This window comes from Rhinolophus ferrumequinum, chromosome 12 (assembly GCF_004115265.2).
Source record: "Rhinolophus ferrumequinum isolate MPI-CBG mRhiFer1 chromosome 12, mRhiFer1_v1.p, whole genome shotgun sequence".
NCBI lineage: Eukaryota > Metazoa > Chordata > Mammalia > Chiroptera > Rhinolophidae > Rhinolophus > Rhinolophus ferrumequinum.
Window position 1 is genome coordinate 4,935,500 of NC_046295.1, and position 26,154 is coordinate 4,961,653.

At 43.5% G+C, this 26,154-nt stretch overlaps 1 protein-coding gene across 1 annotated transcript in view; it reads left to right on the top strand.

The window, feature by feature from the left end:
• SHC3 (SHC adaptor protein 3) overlaps nucleotides 1–25,516 on the top strand; it is a 172,653-nt gene extending 147,137 nt beyond the window's left edge. Inside the window, exon 12 of the mRNA XM_033122806.1 lies at nucleotides 20,649–25,516. Coding sequence (XP_032978697.1) covers nucleotides 20,649–20,777 — 129 coding nt within the window. The 3' untranslated portion in view covers nucleotides 20,778–25,516. The remainder of the gene's footprint in view (nucleotides 1–20,648) is intronic.
• Nucleotides 25,517–26,154: the final 638 nt, after the last annotated feature.

Here is a 26,154-nt window from a genome sequence, read left to right on the forward strand (position 1 = left end):
CTTCCAACCCTTCATATGGCATTATTGCTACACATATTACATATTTTAATGTTACAACCCCAACAATACATTGTTATAATTATTACTTTGTCCTCAGAAATTATTTCCTTACCCCAGTGTAACTTGGCTCCTACCTACCTCCTTGGTGCTGCTATTGGCAAATATGTTATACATATATTACATTTCTATTTAGTCATAACATTACATTACAATTATATATATATATATATGTATACGTATGTATATATATGTAAATTTATACACTGCTTTTAATGTTAATCTTGAAGTTTCTCATGGCTTTCTTAAGAGCAGAGACCTATGTTTCCTTACAATGTCATTACTATTATCTAGTTCATTCCATCTATTTTTGGAACACACATGAAGACAGTCTTACTTCCTGTTCCAATGTGGACTAATCGATTTCTGGAGCAAATCCATCACTCCAGGGTATATTTTGATTGGACTCCTGGGTGAGTTTCAGCCTGTTGTGTATACTGTAACTTCTTTCTTGGTTTTCACTCAATTTTCATTAGAGTGCTTCTCAAGTGCCTTCCCCAGAACAGGTTCATAGCCATAAACTTTCTCATTCCTGAATGTCTGGAAATGTAGTTTGAAGTCACTTTTGATTCACAGCATCGTTAGTTGTAGTACAACTGGTCTGATTCTTGATTTTTTGTGGGTTACTTCCCCACCCTCCTCCAGAAATTTTAGATTATTTTTTCTTTCTCTTCTGCAATGACAAGGTCATGAATCCAGGGATTAGATGAGTCATTTCAATCTGAAAATTTTGGGTTTTCTTAAGTCAGAGCAATTTTCTTACATTATTTCTTAGCTAATTTTTGCGTCTCATATTCTTTTTCCTTGGAACACCTGATTGAGGAGATAAGTCTTTTGGACTTACCTCTGTCTCCTCTTCCCTGCAAGTTTCTAGCTCTTTAAAAATTTGCTCTATGTTTTAGAAGTTTTCTTTGACTATCTTCCAAACTTTATGTGTGATATATAAAGTAGACATATACTTTTATGAATTGTATATTTAGTTTCTAAAATGAAATTTATTGTTCCTTTGTTGTTTTATTTTTCATGCGTTTTTGTCCTTGTTAATGGATCAAGCATCTTTTTTTTCCCCTTTGCCCAGATAATTTTATGAGAAAGTCAGAAGCCAAGGAAATAAAATTCAGAGAACTGAACAGTCTCTTTCCTGTCCCTGGTAGGAATAGAGCCACAGGACACATGGTTGTCATTTTGGGTTATAAAAGTACTCCCTGCATGTGGGAATGTACACCGACAAGCAATGAGCTGAACACCACAGCCTTGTGTTGGATGAGAACCTTGCCCCTGGAAGAATAGCAAGTAGCAGGGTGCACTGGTGAGGCTAATCCCTACTCACTTGGCCTCTCTGTGAGAAACGAATAGTGTTCTACAGCCTCATAAGTCCAGGCATTGTATTGAAAGTCCCAGCAAGGCTAGGTGGAGACAGTGGACTTAATGTGGATCAAGCATCTTTTAGACTTTTTGATGTTATTAATGTGAGTTGTTTTAAATTTTGTGTCTATTTTCCAAATTATCTTCTGGGATCAGGTATTTTGGTGTTCATCACAGTTCTTTCTTTTCATAACATTAGTGTTCTTAATATGCCCAGTAGATTTTCTCTGAGATATATAAAAGCAAGAGGCTGGATTGATTCTCCTTGGGTGGGCCTCTCCTGCTGTAATATCCATAGTTCTTTTTCTCTCTGTCTTCCCCAGAATTAGCATCAAAGATTGACTGAGAGTATGTGTGTGTGGTGGGCCATGGAGTGGGGAGAGGATGGAGGGGATAAGGCCTTGGGGTGGGGGGTGAGCTGTTGTCTGACAGACAGGAGGACTGTAGGTTGAAAAGGGACAGAGGCTTGGACTCTTAGGCTGGGTGCCTTCCAAGAGCACTGCACTTGGGGTCACCATCACTCTCCTGCAACCTAATTTTCCCCAAGCAACTTGTTTAATTTCTTGGGATAAACATTCTGTGGCTTCTCTCCTGATATGCTAGTTGGCTGTAAGGTGGCAGTGAAGGAGGGGGTGATGGAGCTGCCTGCTCACTCTGCAACAGTCTTCCAGGGGGTGGAACTGCTCTCCCTCCCACCATTGCTGGGATCCCTCTCCTCGGCTGTGGGATTCACCACCACCACACCGCACCCCCCTCCCCCCGCCCCGCCCCAGTACATTCTAGGCTGCCTTCCTCCTTGCTCTTTTATTTCAATAGGCTCCTGTCTTTTCTGCCAGCCCACAATGAGCTGAGGTCACCACATCCTCTGGCAGTTTGCCTCCTTCTCTTTTGTTTTAGGAATGTATTCCTCTGCTTAGTCATTTCACTGGGGTTGGGGGAGGTGGGATAGGATAATGCTTATATTCAGCTTCACATTTTAAATTCTAATTCCTTTACTCATGCTTTTCCTACAAAAATAGAATCATTTGCGCCGGCCCGGTGGCTCAGGAGGTTGGAGCTCCATGCTCTGAACTCCAAAGGCTGCCGGTTCGATTCCCACATGGGCCAGTGGGCTCTCAACCACAAGGTCGCCGGTTCAACTCCTCGAGTCCCGCAAGGGATGGTGGGCTCCGCCCCCTGCAACTAAGATTGAACACAGCACCTTGAGCGGAGCTGCCGCTGAGCTCCCGGATGGCTCAGTTGGTTGGAAGACATCCTCTCAACCACAAGGTTGCCAGTTTGATTCCTCGAGTCCCGCAAGGGATGATGGGCTGTGCCCCCTGCAACTAGCAACTGGCAACTGGACCTGGAGCTGAGCTGCGCCCTCCACAACTAAGACTGAAAGGACAACAACTTGACTTGGAAAAAAGGCCTGGAAGCACACACTGTTCCCCAATAAAGTCCTGTTCCCCTTCCCCAATAATAAAAAAAAAAGAATCATTTAATTATATAAAATATCAGCTGTCCACCCAGCTCTATTTTCTATCAAGGGTTGCAAAATTAAAGAAGTAAAAACACATAGGTATATTTTAGCATCTTTCTCACTTGATAATTGGTAAGGAACTCCCCACTCTTAACTGTGAACACACCAACAGCCAGAGCTGGTGGGGTATTGCTCCGGGGAACTTGGAGCTAATGTACCCCATGTCTTTTCTGCATTTCTCTGGCATGGCTCTGAAGAGACCCTGATTACTGCACATTTCCTGTGAATTTCCTTTATGGTCACATGGTCAGCCTTCCACTATATTTTCATTTCTATTGTCAGAAATCAGACTTTGCTGACTCTTGGGCAAGCTTGGAGATGACTAAGGGGTTCTCAGTACCTTAGAACTAGGAGAGGAAGGGAAGTTAAACCCAGAAGGAACAGGGCCAGGGAGCTGCCAGTATCCTCCTCAATCCGGACGTGGCTCACCAGCTCAGCGCACAAGTGGCTAACAAGGGAAGGAGGAGGCAATCCAGGACACCAGCCATGAGGGGATTCAAGGTCAGGCTCACTGTTTGGTTGGAAAATGAGTGCTCACGTAGGGTAAGGCATTGATTGAAGGAATGTAAGCTATTGGTGTACGAGCTCCCAAGCCTGAGTCTTGGCATTGCCCTCCATGGGCTGGCATGGGCTTGGCCCTGTGGCTGTTGTCCCTAGGAAGGACCTGGGTCTGGCCTTACTTTCAAATCTAGAAGAGGCCAGGCAACATGGCTGAGGTGGGCTACGTCCTATCTGGGTTAGGCTCTACTGAGGCACAAGCCTTTGGGGGTTGGAGTCTCCTGGTGGATCAAGCTGAAGCTGAGACCTTAGAAAACAGGGTAGCAAATCTGTGTATGCAATCTGTTCCAGGCAAGCCAGAGTTTTAATCAGAAGACGTCTCTGTTTGATGGCTTTGCTTGTTCCAGTGTGACGCCTTGGAAGGGGCCAGGTGTAGTCATTTTGTCATTGGTTGAGCATAATCTTTAATGAATAGTCTTTGAATGATATTTCTAACTGCCTACAGGGCCACTTCACTTAAACATGCCCTTGGCAGCTCAAGCCTACCCCACCTCAGGTGGAAGGTATCCTCCCATCATCCCTCCCTCCTCACCCCACCTGCCTCCTGCATCTCTCCCCGCCACTTACCCGGGCACCAGCACCTACCCCTCATTCTCCACATTCAGTGACTGACCACACGCCTAAATATCTACGCAAACACCTCTTCTTCCCCACCCACCTGGGCTGGCAGTGCCTATTCTCCACCCCCACTGCCAATTAATGCCACTCTCTGCTCTAAATCTCTCCTGGATGTCCAGGGTAAGTTTAAACTGCTCAGTGCAAAAAACGGAAACAGCAAACATTTACTGTGCACTTAATAGGGGCTGGGCCCTTACTGGGGGCCAGGCACTGTGTTAACTATTCCATGCGTATCAGTCTTTCACTCCTGAGGAGAATCTTATGAAGTAGAGCTATGTGAGCGCCATTTTACAGGGAAAAGGAGTCTCAGAGAGGTCAGTAACTTGCCCTGAGGGACACTGTTAGGAGGTGGTAGGTGGGGATGTGAACCCAGGAGCGCAAAACTACCTTCTTGTCAGTGCCCTAGCTGCTTCTCACGGGGGTCAGGGGCAGGGCAGACAGGGCTGCGCAGGGTACTGCTTGTGCGCTGAGCTGGTGAACAGAGAAAGGGAGTCTTGGCGCCGCCAGGTGGTTTCCATCTTCCTGGAGCTGAGAGGCTGCTGTTTTTGTCTGGATACTGGGCAGGCGCTGTCACCTCTCAGACCAACAGAGCTTTGAACGGCTCTTTTAGCCCAGAGGTTCTCAGAGTGCCCCCCACCCCACCCGTGGTCCAGCAGCATCAGCATCACCTGGAACCTGCTAGAAATGCAAATTCTCAGCCCTGCTGAGTCAGAATCTTGGGGAGGGGGAGGCGGGTGTCTGGCAGTCTGTTCTTCTGCAAGCCCCCAGGAGGGTCCAAGGCTCCTCAAGTTGAGAACCGTGGTGCAGTGAACACAACCTTCTAAAAACGGGGATGGATATGTTAGGTAACTCATCAAGTTAACACAGCGACTAGCAGCAGAGACAGGATTCGAACCCAAGATTCATGATTTCTTGGCCAGTGGCATTTCCCACCCACATCAGTATCTTTTGATTCTGTTCTGCTTTGCACAGCCACGTAAATACAAAAGTGGATAATCTAGGAGCATCTGTGAATAAATTTTGAAAAATTAACTTCTGAATTTCTGAAAGGGGGATAAGAATAGACAGCAAAAGGAAAAATAACCAAGAAGGATTTCCACCTCCCCCACACCACTCCAGATTTCTGGAGGTTGTGGCAGAGAATAGACAAAGTGAGACTGTTACAACCCCCTGGTACAATTGAAAAATCAGAATACATTTTGTATTTGTTATTTATTTTAATTTCCCAGCACTTTTGAGCTGTTTCTCAGGCTCCCGAGTATTCTTTTTTTTTAAAATGGATTCAGGTGTACAAAACAGTGTAATAGTTAGACATTTATCATTTACACCCCTCACAAAGTGATAACCTCCCTCCCCCAATCTACTACCCCTCTGACATTGCATACAGCCATTACATTTCCACTGTCTCTGTTCCTAATGCTGTACTCCACTTCTTGTAAATATATATATATATATATATATATATATATATATATATATATACATACATATATGAAATTAGTTGATGTTCATTATTGTTCAGCTTCAGCTTCCAGTGTACAGTGCAGTGATCAGGCATCTACATCACCCCTGAGGTGGTCTCCCTAACGAGACAAGTGTCCATCGGATACCCTACAAAATCTTTACAACATTATTGATTACATTCCCCAAATTGACTTTCGTATCCACGTGGCCATCTTGTGGTTACTGATTGTGCTTTCTAATCCCCTCACCTTCCCCCTGATCCCCACCCCCCTCCCATCTAACAATCGTCAGTTTTTCCTCTGTGTCTCTGAGACTGTTTCTGATTAATTCATTCATTTATTCTTTTCTTTAGATTCCACATATAAGTGAGATCATATGGTATTTGTCTTTCACTGTCTGACTTATTTCACTTAACATAATGTTCTCTAGGTCCATCCATGTTGTTGCAAATGGTAAGATTTCTTTCTTCTTTATGGCTGCGTAGTACTCCATTGTATAAATGTACCACAGTTTCTTAATCCAGTCATCTACCGATGGGCATTTTGGTTGTTTCCATGTCTTGGCTATTGTGCATAGTGCTGCAATAAACATAAGGGTGCATAAATTTTTTTTGAATTAGAGTTTTGGATTTCTCTGGATAGATACCTAAGAGTGGAATTGCTGGGTCATAAGGTAGTTCCATTTTCAGATTTTTGAGAAACCTCCGTACTGTTTTCCATGGTGGCTGCACCAAGCTGCAATCCCACCAACAGTGCACAAGGGTTCCCTTTTCTCCATATCCTCGCCAGCACTTGTTGTTTGTTGATTTCTAAAGAGGACATACAGATGGCAAACAGACATATGAAAAAATGTTCAACCTCACTAATCATTACATAAATGCAAATAAAAACCACAGTGAGATACCACCTCATCCCGGGTATTCTTTATCCCGAGTCAGACCAGCCCTTCCAGATGCCTGGAGCAATATTCCTTCCTACTGAGCTTGTCTTCTCACTTTTACTTTTGGGATCTGATTTTCTTCTACTTTCAGACTCTTTCTGCAATGATTACGAATACTGTCCTCAACTCAAACATACCTTAATGGTAAGCCTTAACCAGCTGGCCTCTGAGTTTGTTCCAGGCTCCTGCCCCTGAGTCCAATCAGTTCTCCTGCTTAGATCAGAGTGAGCATCTGAACTTCCGGGGTTAACTGCTCTCCCAAAGTGAAGAAAGCCAGTGGCTGCCCTCTCACCTACAGAGGGTAAGACCAGAAGGGGCCAACTCTATCCAAGCCATCAGTGCCTGGAAAATCCTCTAGGCCACAGATGACCGGCCAGGCCACAGAGTAAGCTGTGAGTGAAGGTAGCATTCCCTGTTGTGTGGTCCAGGCCCAGGTGGGCAGTAGGGCAGAAGAGACCCATAGCATCTTCTTCCAGGTTTCTGAAACTCTAGGGGAGAAGGTCAAAGTGCTGAGCAGTGCCTGAAGCTTTGCGGTTAGTGGCTGGATTTAGCCGGGGACGAGGTTTCTGCAAAGTCATGGCCCAGCTGCCAGTAAGGCGGTGGAGCAGCGGCAGAAGTCCCGTCTGAGGAGGAGACCAAGATCTGCTCAAATTGCTGGAGGACCTCCTGACCTCCGTCATTGTCTTTGTGCCTTCATTCAATACAAATTTGTTCAATAGAAATTATGGTGCCAGTTCAGTCACTGTCGTCTCTAGCCTTGGACAGGTGATGTGACCCCTGGCCTTGCTAACAAGTGACAGGGATGGTCTCGTAGTGCAGCTTCTCGCAGCCGTTGGAGCAAGGTGGGGCCCCTGGTGTGCCCTGGGCCGGCCTCCTTCAGCCTCATTCCTGAGCTGTGCATTTTGGGTCTTTACTTATAGGGTTGTTCCATGGCTAAGAAAATGTTTGGGGAAAGCAATGCCACACAATCCTGAAACAATCTTCCAGCTGTCGTTTCAAATTCCTGCCACTGTGTTCTGCTGGCCACAAGAGGGCGTGGGAGGCACACACTTCCACCCTGGCCAGGGGATGGTACAAGGGGGGTGAGCACCCGGTTTCCACGCGGTCTAGAGGCCCAGCCAGGCCTGCGGGACAGCCACTGCTCATGCTCTTTGCTGTTTGCTCTGTGTTCGTGGATTTTTACAAACGTATCAGGTTAGCTTGGCTGGATGAATTTGTCCTCCCTGGATGGTGGTCCTGGACACGGGCCTCTAGCTCCATGAGTGCATTTAGGGTGGCCTCTGGTCACAGAGGATGCTACTGGAGCATACGGCTTTGGGGAAATACTGAGTGCGGTGGTTCCAGCCTTTCTCCCTTAGCAGCTGAATTAGAACTTTCTCCAGTTCTCTGAGCAGTGACTTGTCTTGGAGGCCTCACAGAGGTGGGCACATAGGACCAGCAGGCCTCAGAGAGGCTTTCCCCGGCTGAGAGTGCTCCATTTGGAGACACTACGTTCTATCCAGCTGCAGAGCTCCTAAAAGGTCATCTTAAAGGTGGATTTGTTGCTTATTACACTTTCCAGATGGTTGGACAAAAAGTTACAAACTCTCTCCTGCTGGAACGTTAGAGTCCTGAAGGGCTGATCCAGCTGCCCTTTGTCTGGGAGGAAATTGAGGCTTACATGGGACGTGTCTGTGTGTGGTCCAAGCAGGCCTTCAGCTCAGTTCTCCTTTCCTCTGCTCCCTGGATAACTGGGCCCCTGCACCATCCCCAAACCTGACCACATCCTTGTGATGCTCGTGTGCACGACTTCCTTTTTCCACCGCTGGGTACTCTCAGGGCTCACTAGGGTAGAGAACCCAGACTGCGAAGCAAAACCCAGGCACCCGATGTCCCTTCTGACAGATGTCTGTGCTAGACTTTGTCAACCTTGATGGAAGAAACATCCAAAATTGATCGGAGGGGAGGTAAGGTGTGGGGAGCTCAACGACTTACTTGGTTCCTCTCGGGCGCTTCAAACCTCAAACCTGTACTTTTTGCTCCAAAACTGACACCCTGAGGCTGACTGGCCACCTCCCACCGCTATCCCAACATTCCCCTGTGGACACTGCTGACCACACACCCTACAAAGCCAAGTGCATTTCCGTCCCCATCTGGAGAAGAGATATACTTTCATTAAGCTGCTGTGGGACCTTGGGGATCTCTGCCTTAAAAAGGTAACACATTTTTAGCAATAATGGTTCACAAAAACCAAACCAAAATAGAAATTCCTTACTATGAACATTTCCAGAGACCCCAAAATGGCCTTGTTTGAAGATCAGGAGATGTTGCCTTCTCACCTTTGTGAAATTTTACCCCATCTCCCCAGCTGTTTCCCCTGAAAGCCTCATCCCACCCAACACTATCAACTTGAATATTTAGTCTATTATTTTTTAAAAGTAGACTTCATTTTTTTCTTACCAAAGTTTTACATTCACAGTAAAATTTAGAGGAAGGTACAGAGATTTCCCACACAGCCCCTGCTTCCGCTCATGCACAGCGTCTGCCACTATCACCACCCCCACCCCCACCAGCGGGTACCTTTGTTACATCTGATGAACCTACACTGACACGTCATCATCACCCAGAATCCATAGTTCACATTAGGATCACTCTTGGTGTTGGACATTCTGTGGGTTTGGAAAAATGTATAATGACATGTAGCCACCATTATTGTATTGTACAAAATAGTTTCACAGCCTTAAGAATCATCCTCTGTGCTCGCCTGTTCTTACCCTTACCCTCGAAACCACTGATCTTTTACTTCTCCATAGTTTTGCCTTTTCCAGAATGTTCTATAATTGGAATCATACAGGAAAATCAAACTTTTCAGGTTGGCTTATTTCACTTAGTAATGTGCATTTAAGTTTCCTCCATGCTTTTCATGGCTTCATAGCTCATTTAATTTTAGCACTGAATAACATTCCAACATGTGGATGGACTGCAGTTTACTTGTGCATTCACCTACTGAAGGACATCTTTGTTGCTTCCAAGTTTTGGCAATTATGACTGAAGCTGCTGTAAACATCTGTGTGCATGTTTTTATGAGGATGTAAATTTTAAATTCTTTTGGGTAAATAGCAAGGAGCACAATTACTACATCATATGATTAGAGTATATTTAGTTTTGTATAAAACCACCAAAACTGTCTTCTAAAGTGGATGCAGCATTTTGCATTCCCACCAGCAATGAATTAGAGTTCCTGTTGCTCCAAGTCCTCACTATATAGCATTTGTTGTCAGTGTGTAGTGGTATCTCATTGCTTTAATTTGCGTTTACCTATGACATATCATGTGGAGCATCTTTTCATCCACTTATTTGCTATCTCTGTATCTTCTTTGATGAGTTGTCTGTTAAGGTCTTTGCCCCCGCCCCCCCTTTTTTAAAAAAATCTGGTTGTTTTTCTTATTGTTGGTTCTAAGAATTCTTTGTTTTTTTGGATAACAGTTCTTTACCAGATCTGTCTTTTGCAGATATTTTCTCCCAGTCTGTGGCTTGTCTTTTCATTTTCTTGACCGGGTCATTTACAGAGCAGATTCTTTTTTTATTTTAATGAAGTCCAGCCTATTAATTATTTATTTTATAGATTATTTCCTTGATGTCGTAGTCATCTAGATTTTTCCTATGTTATCTTGCAGAAGTTTGATAGTTTTGCATTTTACATTTAGGTCTATCATCTATTTTGAGTTATTTTTTGTGAAGAGCGTAAGGTCTGTGTCTATATTCTTTTTTCTTTTCCCTTTCTTCTGTCCTTTTTTCTTTCTTTCCTTCCTTCCTTCCTTCCTTCCTTCCTTCCTTCCTTCCTTCCTTCCTTCCTTCCTTCCTTCCTTCCTTTTTTTTTTTGCATGTTATGTCCAGTTGTTCTAGCACCAAGAAAAAACAACCTTTCCTCTATTGTATTGTCTTTGCTCCTTTGTCAAAGATCAGTTGACTTATGAGGGGCTATTTCTGGGCTCCATATTTTGTTTCATTGATCTAGTCATCTATTCTTTTGCCAATACTACATTGTCTTGATTACTGTGGCTTTATTAAGTCTTAAAGGCAGGTAGTATCAGTCCTCCAACTTTGTTCTTCTCCTTCAATACTAAATTGGTTACTATGGGTCTTTACCTCTCTGTATAAACTTTAGAATCATTTTGTCAATGTACACAAAATAACTTGCTGGGATTTTTATTGGGATTGCATTGAATCTATAGATCAATTTTGGAAGAACTGACATCTTGACAATATTGAGTCTTTCTATGCATATCTCTCCACTTACTTATTCTTTGATTTTTCATCAGAATTTTTCGGTTGTCCTCATAAAATTGTTAATGTATTTTGTTAGATTTATATCTAAGTATTTCATTTTGGAGGTACTAATATAAAGGGTATTATGTTTATAATTTCAAATTCCACTTGTTCGTTGCTCGTATATAGGAAAGCAATTGACTTTTATGTATTAACCTTGGATCCTGCAACTTTGCTACAATCACATATTAGTTCTAAGAGATTTTTTTTGTCAATTCTTTTGGATATTCTTTACAGTCACATCACCTGTGAACAAAGATAGTTTTATTTCTTCCTTCTCAATCAGCATACCTTTTAGTTCTTTATCTTGTCCTACTGCATTGGCTAGGACTTCCACTATGATGTTGAAAACAAGTAGCGAGATGGGATGTCTTCCCTTGTTTCAGATCTTTTATTTTTTTTTTAATATTATTTATTTTTTTGACTTATTGTGGTGACAATTGTTAGTAAAATTACATAGATTTCAGGTGTACAATTTTGTATTACATCATCTATAAATCCCATTGTGTGTTCACCACCCAGAGTCAGTTCTCCTTCCATCACCGTATATTTGATCCCCCTTACCCTCATCTCCTACACCCCCAACCCCCCTTACCCTCTGGTAACCACTAAACTATTGTCTGTGTCTATGAGTTTTTGTTTCTCATTTGTTTGTCTTGTTCTTTTGTTGCTTTTGGTTTATATCCCACATATCAGTGAAATCATATGGTTCTCTGCTTTTTCTGTCTGACTTATTTCGCATAGCATTGTACTCTCAAGATCTATCCATGTTGTCACAAATGTTCCTATATCATCTTTTCTTACCGCTGAATAGTATTCCATTGTGTATATATACCAGAACTTCTTTATCCATTCATCTATCAAAGGACACTTTGGTTGTTTCCATGTCTTAGCCACCGTAAACAAAGCTGCAATGAACATTGGAGCACACGTGTCTTTACGTATAAATGTTTTCAGATTTTTTGGGTAGATACCAAGGAGAGAGATTGCTGGGTCATATGGTAATTCTATTCGTAATTTTTTGAGGAACCTCCACACTGCCTTCCATAATGGCTGCACCAGTCTGCATTCCCACCAACGGTGTATGAGGGTTCCTTTTTCTCCACAGCCTCTCCAACACTTGTTACTATTTGTCTTGTTGATGATAACCATTCTGACTGGGGTGAGGTGATATCTCATTGTGGTTTTTATTTGCATTTCTCTGATGATTAGTGATGTTGGGCATTTTTTCATATGTCTATTTGCCATTTGTATGTCCTCTTTGGAGAAATGTCTCTTCAGGTCCTCTGCCCATTTTTCAATTTGGTTGTTTGCTTTTTTTGTTGTTGAGTTGCATGAGTTCCTTGTATATTTTGGATATTAGCCCCTTATCGGAGGCACTGTTTGCAAAAATCTCCCATTCAGGTGGTTGCCTCTTTATTTTGTCATTGGTTTCTTTTGCTGTGCAGAAGCTTTTATGTTTCATATAGTCCCATTCGTTTATTTTAGCTTTTACTTCCATTGCCTTTGGAGTCAAATTCATAATGGTCTTTGAACCCAAGGTCCATAAGTTTAGTACCTATGTTTTCTTCTATGCAGTTTTGTGTCTGGTCTTATGCTGAAGTCTTTGATCCATTTTGAATTAATTTTGGTACATGGTGACAGATAGCAGTCCCATTTCATTCTTTCGCACGAGGCCTTCCAATTCCCCCAGCACCATTTATTGAAGAGGCTGTCTTTTCTCCACTGTATGTTTTTTGCTTCTTTGTCAAAAATGATCTGTCCATATTTATGTGGTTTTACTTCTGGGTTCTCAATTCTATTCCATTGGTCTATGTGTCTGTTTTTCTGCCAATACCATTCTGTTTTGATTATCGTAGCCCTGTAGTACAAGCTAAAGTCAGGGAGTGTGGTACCTCCAGTGTTGTTCTTTTTTCTTAAGATTGCTTTGGCTATTCTGGGTCTTTTGTGGTTCCAAACAAATCTGATGATTTTTTGTTCTATTTCTTTAAAAAATGCCATTGAGATTTTGATGGGGATTACATTAAATCTGTATATTGCTTTGGGTAATATGGCCATTTTAACTATGTTGATTCTTCCAATCCATGAGCATGGAATGTCTTTCCATTTCTTTGTGTCTTCTTCAATTTCTTTTAAAAATGTCTTATACTTTTCAGCATATAGGTCTTTCACATCTTTGGTTAAGTTTATTCCTAGGTATTTTATTATTTTTGCTGCAATTGCAAAAGGAATTGTTTTTGTATTTATTTTTCTTAGATTTCATTGTTAGTATATAGGAATGCAATGGACTTTGGTACGTTGATTTTGTAGCCAGCAACATTACTGTATTTGTTGATTGTTTCTAATAGCTTTTTGGTGGAGTTGTTAGGGTTTTCTATATACAGCATCATGTCATCGGCAAAGAGTGACAATTTAACTTCTTCATTTCCAATGTGATGCCTTTTATTTATTTCTCTTGACTGATTGCTCTGGCAAGGACTTCCAACACTATGTTGAAAAGCAGAGGTGATAGGGGACAGCCCTGTCGTGCTCCTGTATGTAGAGCAAAGGGCTTCAGTTTTTCATCATTAATTATAAGATTACCTGAGGGTTTGTTATATATGGCCTTTATTATGTTAAGTTATTTTCATTCTATACCTATTTTATTAAGTGTTTTAATCATAAATGGATGTTGTATCTTGTCAAATGCTTTTTCTGCATCAATTGATATAATCATATGATTTTTGTCTTTTATTTTGTTTATGTGATGTATCACATTGATGGATTTGCAGATGTTGAACCATCCTTGTGCTCCGGGGATAAACCCCACTTGGTCGTGATGAATAATCTTTTTAATGCATTGTTGTATTCGATTTGCTAGAATTTTTTAAGGATTTTTGCATCTGTATTCATCAGAGATATTGGTCTGTAGTTTTCTTTTTTTTGTGTTGTCCTTACCAGGTTTTGGTATCAGGCTAACGTTGGCCTCATAAAATGAGTTAGGGAGTACTGTCTCTTCTTCAATTTTTTGGAGCTTGAGCAGGATTGGTATTAGATCCTCTTTGAAGGTTTGGTAGAATTCACTAGTGAAGCCATCTGGTCCCGGACTTTTGCATTTGGGAAGGTTTTGAATGACTGATTCAATTTCGTTACTGGTGATCGGACTGTTTAGATTTTCCAGTTCTTCATGGTTCAGCCTAGGAAGGCTATATGTTTCTAAGAACTTGTCCATTTCTTCTAGGTTATTGAATTTGGTGGCATATAGTCCTTGATAGTATTCTTGGATGATCCTTTGGATTTCTGTGGTGTCCGTGATAATTTCCCCTTTTTCATTTCTGATTTTGTTAACTAGTGTCTTCTCTCTTTTTATCTTAGTGAGTCTAGCCAAGGGTTTGTCAATTTTGTTAATCTTTTCAAAGAACCAGCTCTTTGTCACGTTATTTTTTTTCTATTGTCTTTTTGTTCTCTATTTCGTTTAATTCTGCTCTGATTTTTGTTATTTCCTTTCTTCTGCTGACCTTGGGTTTCATTTGTTCTTCTTTTTCTAGTTGTTTAAGGTGTAACTTGAGGTTATTTATTTGGGATTTTTCCTGTTTCTTGAGATAGGCCTGTAATGATATAAATTTCCCTCTTAAAACTGCTTTCGCTGCATCCCAAAAATTTTGGTAGGATGTATTTTCATTGTCATTTGTTTATATGTATCTTTTGATCTCTCCTCTAATTTCTCCTTTGACCTGGTCGTTCTTTAAATGTATGTTGTTTAATCTCCATGTATTTGTGTTTTTTTCTGCTTTCTTTTTGCAGTTGATATCCAATTTCAAAGCCTTGTGATCAGAGAATATGATTGGTATGATTTCAATCTTCTTAAATTTGCTGAGGCTGATTTTATGTCCCAATATGTGGTCTATCCTTGAGAATGTTCCATGTACACTAGAAAAGAATGTATAGTCTGATGTTTTAGGATGAAGTGCTCTATATATGTCAATTATGTCCATTTCATCTAATGTGTCATTTAGGGCTGCTATTTCATTATTTATTTTCTGTTTGGATGATCTGTCCATAGCTGTCAATGATGTATTTAGGTCCCCTAGTATAATTGTGTTTTGGTCAATTTCTCTCTTTAGTTCTGTTAGTAGTTGCTTGGTATATTTCGGTGTTCTCTGATTGGGGGCTAAATATTGATGACTGTTATGTCTTCTTGTTGTATAGTCCCCTTTACCTTTATGAAATGTCCATCTTTGTCTCTTGTTATCTTTTTCACCCTGAAGTCTGTTTCAACTAATATCAGTATGGCTACACCTGATTTTCTCTTGATACCATTTGCTTGGAGTGTCAATTTCCACCCTTTTACTTTGAGTCTGTGCTTGTCCTTGTAGCTGAGATGCGTCTCTTGGAGACAGCATATAGTTGGGTTTAGTTGTTTGATCCAATCTGCTACTCTGTGCCTTTTTATTGGTGAGTTCAGTCCATTTACATTTAGGGTGATTATTGATATGTGAGGATTTCCTATCATTCTGTCTTTAGTTTTCTGGTAAGACTGTGTCTCCATTGTTTCTTTGCCTTTTTGCTGTTGTCTATTATTTCTGTGTGGTGGTATTCTATGATGTTTCCCTCTGTTTCTTCTTTTATTACAGTACATATTTCAGTTCTGGATTTTCTTTGAGTCGTTACTCTTAAGCTTATGTAAAAGAAAGTTTGATATTTAGAGTATTCCATTTTCTTCAGCACGCTTACTTTCTCCATTCCCATGTTCTGGTTCAGTCCTTTACTCTCCTCCTTTTTATGCTTTGGTTGCCACAAATTGTCCCTGTTGATGGTGGTTGAATAACCTCCTTTAGTATTTCTTGTAGTGCAGATCGTGCATTAGAAAATTCCCTCAGCTTCTGTATGTCTGGAAAGGTCTTTATTTCTCCTTCATACCTAAAGGCTATCTTTGCTGGATATATTATTCTTGGCTCATAATTTCTCTCTTTCGATAGTTTGAATATTTGGTTCTACTGCCTCCTGGCTTGTACAGTTTCTGCTGGGAAATCTGATGATAATCTAATGGGTTTTCCTTTGTAGGTTACCGTCTTCTTTTCCCTGGCTGCCTTGAGGATTCTTTCTTTGTCGTTGTTTTTAGACAGCTTCAATACAATGTGCTTTGGAGAAGGCCTGTTGGGATTGAGGTAATTAGGTGTTCTATTTGCTTCTTGGATTTGAGGATCCAGTTCTTTCCACAAGTTTGGGAAGTTCTCTCAACGATTTGTTTGAATATATTCTCTGTTCCCTTCTCTCTTTCTTCTCCTTCTGGTATGCCCATTATTCTTATATTGCTCTTTCTGATGGAGTCAGAAAGTTCTTGTAGAGTTCTTTCATTTCTTTTAAGTCTCAAGTCTCTTTCTTCTTCCATCCGTGTCATTTCCAGGTGTCTATGTTTGATGTCACTGATTCTTTCCTCCATCTGGTCAACTCTAGTACCTAAGCTAGCTATTTCATTCTTAATTTCTTCTATTGTGTTCTTAATCTTCAGAAATTCTATTTGGTTCTTTTTTAAAATTTCAATCTCTCTCATAAAATGTTCATGTTGTTGTTTGATTGTGTTTGTGAGTTCATTAAACTGCCTTTCTGTGTTTTCTTGCATCTTGTTGAGTTTTTTCAGAACTGCAATCTTGAATTCTCTGTCATTTCAGTCACATATTTCCATATCTTTAAGTTCCTTTTCTGGAGACTTTTCACTTTCTTTCTGAGCTGTCTTGTTGCCTTGGTTATTCATGGCAATTACTGCTTTATTATTTCTCTTCCTAGACATCTACAGGAGTGGCTTCTGCAACAGGTTGATAGGAAGATATCTTTCTTTTGTTTTCCAGTACTTGTTGGTAGAATGTTTTATTTTCTCTCCAACTGCAGCCTTTTTTTTCTCTCCCACACGGTAGTGCTATGGTTTCTCTGCACTATTCCAGCTTCTCACACAATGGGGGGATTCCCTGGGAGACGGGCTTCTCCTCTGTTAACAGTTCACCTGGCTATGCGGAGAGCTTTTGAAGTTCCAAAGTTCTTCCTGCACCAGATTCAGAGCCCGCGTGTTTCAGCAGTTCTGTTTACTACTGCAGTGATCCGCCCAGATAGGTGGGGCCAGGGGCGGGGTGAGTTGTGAGAGGTAGCCCAAAGCAATGGCGGCAACCACCACCACAGCCAGTCCTGCTTCCACAGCTCTCTCCCTTTGCTGGAACTAGTTTGGCTACGAATCTTTGTCTGCGATCCACAGTTCTCAGAACAGCAAATATTCTGTTCTTTTGATCTGACACTGCTACTGTTCCGCTTCTAGCACCGGGCAGGTGGCGGCGGGGCGAGCTCTGGGATGGTTAGGAGGGGGCGGCTAGTCTCAGTTCCTAAGGCTTCCATTCTCTGTTCGGCCGTGAGGGCTTAAAACACTGTTTTCAGCCTTCTTCCCTCAGTCTTTGCTCCGAGGTCTCTGCTGTAAGCGTTGGGTTAAGCTGTGTTATATGCTGTCTCAGCCCTATGGGCCATAAGCAGAGCCCTAGTAGTCTGAGTTCTTCCCTCTCCTGCAGCTGCGGTAGTTCCGGGATGCAGCGAGCTCGGAGCAGTGAGCTAGGTCTGCGTCCTGCGCCTGCGCGGCTCCATCTCCGCACTTCTCCCTTCCCTCCTCCCTCGCTCACGTGATTCGCCCACGTTTAGGTGAATTCAGTAGTGGACCTCTTCGTCTTGCCTGTCTGCTGTGCAGGGAGTCCTTTGTGGAGTTATTGTTGTTCGATTAGTTGTAAATTCCAGGGGAGATTTACAGAGGCTCATCTCACGCCACCATTTTGATGACCTAATTCTGCCTTGTTTCAGATCTTAGTGGGAAAGCTTCAAGTTTCTCATCAAGTAGGATTCTAGCAGTAGAATTTTTGTAGACATTCTTAATCAAGTAGGGGAATTCCCCTTTATTCCCAGTTCACTGACAGTTTTTATCATGAATTAGTATTGAATTTTATCACATACTTTTTCTGTATTTATGACATGATCATGTGATTTTTTTTTTTTTTTTTTGTCTTTAGCCTGTTGATGTGATGGACTACATCAATTTTCAAATGTTGAACCAGTCTCACATATTCAGGATAAAGTTATTTGGTCATGTATAATTCTTTCTATAATTGGATTCAATTTGCTGATATTTTCTTGAGGATTTTTGCCTCTACATTCATAAGAGATATTGGCCTACAGTTTTCTTTTCTTATTTATGTCTGCTTTTGATGTTAGGGTAATATTGGCCTCACAGAATGAGTTAGGAAGTATTCCTGCTTCTATCTTTTAAATGAGATTGTAGAGACTTGGTACATTTTCTTATTTAAATGTTTGGTAGAATTCACCAGAGAAACGATCTAGGCCTAGTGTTTTCTGTGTTAGAAAATTATTGATTATTGATACAATGTCTTTAATAGATATGGGCTTATTCAGATTGTCTATTTCTTCTTGTCAGAATTTGGCAGATTGTTTTTTCCAAGGAATTGGTCCATTTCTTTGGAGTTATCAAATTTGTGGGCATAGAGTTGTTTATAATCCTTTATTATACTTTCAATGTCCATAAGACTTATAATGGTGACCTTTTATTCATTTCTGATATTAGTAATTTGTGTCCTTTCTTTTTTTCCTTAGTTTGGCCTGGTTAAAGGCTTATTGATTTTATTTATCGTTTCAAAGAACTAGCTTTAGGGATCATTGATTTTTTTTCTATTGAGTTCCCATTTCAATTTTATTGATTTCTGCTCTAATTTTTATTATTTCTTTCCTTCTACTTATTTTGGAGTTAATTTGCTCTTCTTTTAATTTCCTAGGGTAGAAGCTTAGATTATTAATTTCACATCTTTCTTCTTTTCCAATATTTGCATATTTTAGTCTAGTCTCCTATAGCCTGACCAGAACAAAGGATTTTATCTTTAGGTTTATTTCCTTTTTACTACACAGAGCCTCACATAGTTGTCTGAAGTAACATTCCATGTGTCATAGCTATAGCAGAATTCTTTCAGATATCTGGAGAAGTTTTTCCTAGGTTTGTCTGGGTTGCTGGATATTTTAATCAGCTATTGGCATTTCCAGCACATGGCTGGTGGGTCCATACAGAAAGTTCTATGGGCTGCAAATTATCTGGGCAGAAGCCAGACCTGAGTTGCAACGAGTATTTATGGGAATGAAATGAACTGGCCTATTTCTTTAGGCAGTAAAAATATATGACTTACCTCTTCTGTGTGCCTTTGTTTATGTATTTGTTTATTTTGGCCAGTCTATATACTCCCAGAACACTGATCAGTGGTCCTCAGTTTGGGTAGCATGTTGGAATCATGGAAGGAGCATAAAATACACTGGTACCTGGGCCCCATCTCGAGCTCCTGATGGAGTTGGTCTGGATGTGGGATTACTAAAACTCTTCAGGTGATTCAAACATGAGCTCAGGTTGAGACCGCTGACCCAGACGCTTCCCTGTCATAAAACCTCCTTCACCTACCCCTACTGTCCTAGACTTAAATGAGTGTTAATTGTAAAGAAGTAGGAATAAGGAGTTAATGTCAAGGCAACAGGCTGACAATACTAGTCTCTAGATGAGCTCCTGGGTGCCCCAGCTTCTAAGGAGGGAATCTGCCTGCGTCATCCACGAGGTCTTTCTGGGTTGGGAATTCTAAGGAGCTCCAGGAGGATTAAACAACCTCAATGGAAAGATGTCAGGAAGTCTTATAAAAAGTTTCCTTTCTGAATGTGTCCATCAAATTACATCCTTACTGAGGCTTAATGCCCAAGAGTCAGGGGACCCTGTGGCCTGGGAGGTCTCTTCCTCTCTGGTGCTTACGGGGGGGCGGGGGGAGAGGGCCCCATCTCAGAATTGGATCCATCCTAATTTCAAAGTTTGTGCTGTTGCCTTTGGCCACTAATTGGTAGAGGCCAGAGCAGATGGCCTGGGTAGGGAGTTCTGATATGCACACCTGGAGCATAGATTTGCGGTGGAAGTGAGATCTGGGGCTGATGGAGGGGGAGAGACAAAAATGGTCACATTAGGGAAGGGGGGTGAGATTAAGAATTTGGGGAAAGGAGAATATTAGGACAAGTAAGTGAGTAGGAGAATAGACATGCCCTTGTAGTCCCTGAGGGAGGGATGGGAGAGACCTGGTTGCCCCAAAGGAGGGATGGCTTCCAACAAGGAGGCTGGAGAGAGAGGTCTGGGCACCCAGGCATCCCAGACCCATCATGAAGGCCATCCAGGGGCTTGGAGGGTGAACAGCTGTAGCAAGGTGCCTGCTCCCTGCCCCACTTCCCACTCCCTCTCAAAGGAGCAGGCCCCAGGTACCTGTGTCCAGAGCATGCTGGGGGATTGCCCCTGGCCAGGCCTCATGCTGCCTTCTTCAAATATGGTCTGCTCAAGGAGTGTGCTGGCTCATTGGGGGTGGGGTAAGGAGGGTGGGTGCCTCCAGAGACTGCCAGTGGGAGGGCCTGCAGGTGGGAGGGGCATGGGAGCCTGCAGACCCCAGTGGGTAGAGCAGGACAGCTAGACAGAGGTTTCTGGGATGGATCCTATGAGGGCAGGAGGGAAACAGGAGAGAGCAGGTAACCCATCATGGCCCCTGGTTGCTGAAGGTGGGGGAGGCTGTGGTTCAGTCCTGGAGGGGGGGACAGATGAGCAGACTGAATTGACTGTCCAGCAACAATGACCAGGGACTTTACAGACATCATCTCTGAAAGCATGGGGAGCTCCCAAGTCCCCAGGAAGTGACTCTCCAGTTCAGATGGTCTGGCTGACACTAAGCAGGATGTGTTCCTTTTTTTTTGCCTGTGGATCATGCTAACCTTCGCTCTGTGTCCCTCACAGATCCGGACAAAGGACAGGATCTTTGACAGCATCAGCCACCTCATCAACCACCATCTGGAGAACAGCCTGCCCATTGTCTCCGCTGGGAGTGAGCTCTGCCTCCAGCAGCCAGTGGAGAGGAACCCGTGACCGTCCAGCCACCCTGTCTTGACACTATACCAGTCGTCAAGAGGACTCGGTTCTTCCCAGTAGATGGGTACCGGGCTACAGGAACTTGGGGAGCTGCCCGCAGGCTCAGGGCTTTGTTCCAAAGCCCCAGGAGGAAGGCTTCTGTAAAGTGCAGGTTTCATAAACTTGTTCCTATTTCTCATGTGCATAGTAAAGGTGTACATACCTATACATCCTATACAAATGATTCCCCTATATTTCTATTTTTTAAGACTAAGACAGATGTAAGACTAATGTTCTGTGCTGTATGTTTTTAATGGAAAAAAAAAGTTTGACTGTAGTTGTCTGGGAGAAAATGTAATTCAACTGACCCATTCCACTGGGAAGGTCCACTAGGAAGGTGTTACCTGCAGTTTACCTAATAAGCACAACATGGGGAGTAGAGGCAAGCAGTAATATCAGTAATAGACATGGGATTGTAACAGAATCAGGCAAGATGCTACCCAAAGTGGTCCAGTAAAGCACTGGGGTACGCTGGTTCTGATGACTGTCCCTTCTCTTCCAAGATGCCTCCTATGCTGTCTACACCACACCTGTATGCACAGTGCATCCAGCACCAGATGGCTCCTGCAGTTGCACTAAGGAACAAATGTCACTCCGGCTCTTTCAGGTCGTGCTGAGCATAGGAATGCTGTCCCATTGACCCCAGTTGTCCAGGGGCACTTGGGGATTCGTTTTACTGCCAAATATGGCACAAAATAAGCCTCGCTAATGAAGATCTTGACTGGCAAATGCTTTCCTTGTTTTCATCCATATAATGACAAAATGATAAGTGTGGAGGGGTAGTTGGGGCAAAGTCTTGGTTTGTATGTCTTTCTGGCCACCTGGTTGATTCCAGGCTACTGTGGTAGCTGCAGGTAAAACTGCCCCCCGCCCCTGTATTCAGTAGAGAAAGAAGCATGTGTACAGCTGTGCTGAAGACAGTGCGAACTTGTGCACTCGGAGTTTTGTCCTGGAGACACTGGCATCAGCTGTTCCTCTGGGTCGATGTTTGCCTAAAGCTGGGGAGTTTTGAGAATCAATGTCAGGTTTTGCTTCTAGAACGAATGGTGGCTGTTTCTACAGCAGGTTTCCCGGTTGCTCCATGAAAAGGGTATGTGTGTCACGCAGTGCTGAGTCTTGGCTCCTTCCTTTGAGATAAAACACTGTGATTTCCTGCTGGGTCATTGAGTGTTGGGAAGTTGACAATGTTTGTGACTTTTAAAATATATCTGGGTTGAGATTATCTTGTGATTTAACAGATGTTGTCCTCTAAAAGATAGAAGGATTAATTTGTGTGTTTGGTACTTTCCCACCAGTGCTGCAATGTTGGTTTCTGTCCCAGCGACATCCCACAGCATACACACCCCTTTGACCAGTACAACAGAAAGACGCTCTGCACACACTTAGAGCTGGGTAGTAATAGCTTTGATGCCTCAGGAATGAGGAGTTAAGAATATATTTTTAAAATTCTGATGAGTACTAATTCTACAAAGTTCTAATGCTAAGTGTGAGACCCCATTTCTACTTTTGTGGGGGCTGGCCAGGATGGGAGGGTAGGATAGCGCTGACGGGCGAGAATGGGCTGGGGTAGGTCTACGGCTTCGTATGTAGCCTTCTCTGGAGGTTTTGCTCTTTGAGCATCCACTGAATTCAAGTTGACAGTGGCTTCTATCTTCTAGAATGTTCTGCCATGGTTTGAAACTGATATAGACCATCCTGCTGCTTCCTGGAATGGTACTGGTTTCAGGTGCAGTGCGGATGCCCTGCTCCACGTTATCTAGAAGCAGTGGGGACAGACTGTGGATTCAGGGTAGCAGCTGGCTCCTCCTCCTGCCCTGTGACAAGGTAGACTTTGGGGTGGCTGCAAGAACTGCCCCGCGCTCCGTCTCCTGGAGATTTGCAGCACAGAAATGTCTGACCTCTGTGAGGAAGCATGAACCTTCTCTATATGTGGGTGTGCACACATATAAAAACAGATAAAATGGCTTTTCTTTCCACAGTCTTGCATGCCCCATTTGTAAGGCCAAAATACTAATGCTGAACGGGAAAGGGCAGGTAGGAAATGAGAGTTACGAACCGCGAGCACCTGAACATTTGACCTGCTCTAGTTTTCCTCCTGTGGAAGTCGGACATGTGATCTGCGTTGGAGTAGCTTTCTGCTCTGCAGTCAGTGTGTCCCTCAATGGTGATAAACAATATATATCATGTTTTCTGCATGAGAATCAATTTAGGACATTAAAAGCATTGGGGGGAATCAAATTTTGTTTCAATATTAATTCAAAATATGCATTTTTAAGCTCAGATTATAAGATTGCTTGCAGTGGAACAGAGCCAATGGAAACATTGGCACTTTGTAGCCACTGGAGCATATTCGAGATATGGCAGACGGCAGCGATTTTCTTATCTTTGTTCTCTCCATCTGTGAATCATGTTAGAGCAAACACAAGTCATCTCATCTCTTCTTTCAAGCTCAATGTCATAGGCACTACTGTGAGCCTCACCCACTGATGGGGAAACTGAGGCTCAGAGGCCACATAGTTGGCAGGCAGCAAAGCTGTTCCACTTATTCCTTGTTTCCCAAGCTCTGCTGAGCTTGGAGCTCACAATTTGCTGGCCGATGTGACAGGGCCTCCTCCCTGCCCAGACTGGGGCCCTTCTCCTGCAGTTTCTCAGACTGTCTCTGCCTGGGCAGGGCCAGGATCCTGAAATGCAGACGCAGGCAGAGCAGCCCAAGCTGTGTGCTCCAGGGCCTCCAACTCCCAGGGAACGTGTGCTGCTGCATGCAGAGACCCTGGGTCTACGGAGTGTTCCACAGCTGCTGCCCCTCACGGGCCCCCAGCCACTCGACCCAGGTCTCCGTGTCTGTGGCGAGCCAGACGGGTCCTGCAGTCCTAACATGGCCCAGCTGGTGGAGTGGCCCTGGAGCCCCCTCCCACCTCCTCTCCCACCGCACTGTCCTTTATGAGTTAGCTGTGCTTCAGATGACATTCTGGTCCTGCTGAGAGGCTGTGGGGCCTCCTATGAGGCCGCTCATCCCTCGTTCAAGTCAACTTGATGCTCGATGACCAAGGAGACCCTGAACAGCGCAGTGGACAGTCTGATAAACAAGGCATGAGACAATTCCCAGTATCCTGTGCTTAAGCTACTGCTTCTGGCCTTTTGTAATTTGACAGGCTAAAGCATGGGTCCCCACTCAGCCTTGACCTGGGTTTCATTTGAGCAACTATTCTGTTTCAGGTTGTGTCAGGTACTGGGGTAGACAGACAAACACCCAATTGGAGCACATAGGGTGTCCTGAGGGTCTCCTAGTAGAAAAGGGCGCCACTGATAATGTCCAATGAGGACAGAAAGTGATACACCAAGTGGAGGAAAAGGCCTGTAGAAGGAAGGGCATGCCTGGGAGAGGGGGAGTAGCACTTTGTGTGGCCCCCACAAGAGCCCCCAGACTCAGGGACACTGTCGGCTCGTGTTTCTTGACTCCATGCTTATCCTGGGCTTCTAAAGATGCACTCACTCCTGAAGTGGAGCTTTCCCTTCAGGTGGGGCCAGATGCCTGGATGGCTCCTTTAGATAAATCATGCTTCAAACTAATGTCCCTGTCCTTATTTCCCTGAATCGGTCACCACGTGGAGGCCAGTCCCACGTTTCCTTGGATCATAGACTCCCGGGGCAGGTCAGGCAGCAGTGGACACCCCCGTCCAACCTCGGCTCTGGCACACACCAAGCCTCGTGGCCTCACGTGGCTCACCGCCTATACCACAGGGCTGTGCCATCCCTGTCGTGAGGACTGTGGGGTGGTGAATATGTGCAAACACGAAGGACAGCTGTTTCCTTGGATGCTTCACACAAAAGTGTGCATCATTTTTCTCTTACTGGCCGAGTGTGTATGGATGCCATGTTAGCCTTCTTGTGAATGGTGAACTGCCCGATTGGAAATGGGAAGGAGAATTGTGGAAAGACTACAAATAGATAATTGCAGGATGCAGACAAATCTTGGCCTTGGGTTTCAGAATTGTCCTCTGGTTCTGTAGTGAAACTTTAAAAATTGGTCCTGAGAAAGACAAGTAGAAAAACTACGTACAGAAATGTGTTGCAAACCTGGGACTGTCACTGCTTCCCAGAGGGCAATGAGCAAAGGAGCATCATGGGATAGTGCAGCCGGAGGGAGTGCACCTGTTTTTCTGTGAGGAAACTAGAGCCAGGTGCCTTGCTGAAGGTCGTCAGTGGCTGAATCTGGGACAGAGTGCAGGACTTATTAGGGTCCCTATGGGCTTGAGCATAAAGCTCACCCCAATGGAAATGGCAAGTTCTTCCTTCCTTGGGTTTATATTTATCCATCTTTTTTCCAAAATGCACAAAGGCGTGAGTCATTCACATGAGTCAAACACATGAGGATGTGTTTCTATTCCTCTGTATAGTTTGGGGTCTTTCAGAAGAAGACCCTGAGAAAGGATCTTCACGTATGTGGGGAAGGGAAGGAAACTGACGGGGAGAACACGACCAGGCAAATCGCCAGGATTCAGATAATTACCTCACTGGGGACTGCAGGGGGGAGGGCGGAACACATCTCAGAGCTGACCCACCAGGGCAGGAAAGAGTTGGGCATTTACCCAGCCAGCCCAGCATGGAAGGCTGTCCTGGTTGGCACTGCATACCCTTGTACACACCCTTCAAGCCAGGGAGTCCTCGGGCAGAGAGACAGGCCTTCACAGTAAGCAGGCTTGGGGTGGAAGGCAGGCCTCAGAGCCACTCGGGACCCTCATCACAGTTCCTGACTGGTTAGTTTGGATGGGGCCCAGGAATTTGCCTTTCTAATAAATAGTGAGCAATGCTGGTGGGCAGTCTAGACTTTGAGAAGCACCATCAGGTGTGAGCTCTTACATGTCTCTTATCGACGGCTGCCCTCCTCTGTATTCTCATGCCACTTCATGTCATAGATCCCAGGTCCATGCCGTGAGTTTAAAAGTGGAGGATTAATAAGCATTTATAACTCTACACAGTCATTGCTGGAAGATAAAATGCCATCTGCCAGCCACAATTTATTTATAATGGGGTTTATACATATTTATAAGTTTGCAAGCAACATAATGCACAGTTTTCAAACTGGCACGTTTTATAGCAGCCAGAAAAATTGCAACTTTATACCAAGACTTGAATGTCAGTCTCATATGTATATATGCACACATACATGCACCTGCATTGATGGCAACAGATGTGCGTCTCTCTGCATGTGTGCACATGAAGGTTGGCTGTGCGACTGGTACCTCGGGACCCCTCCCTGGTTTTGGTATTTTAACTAACAAGGACAATTAGAAGGCTAAATAAGTGTTAAGAGTTTGGGAACTGGTGTGTCCTG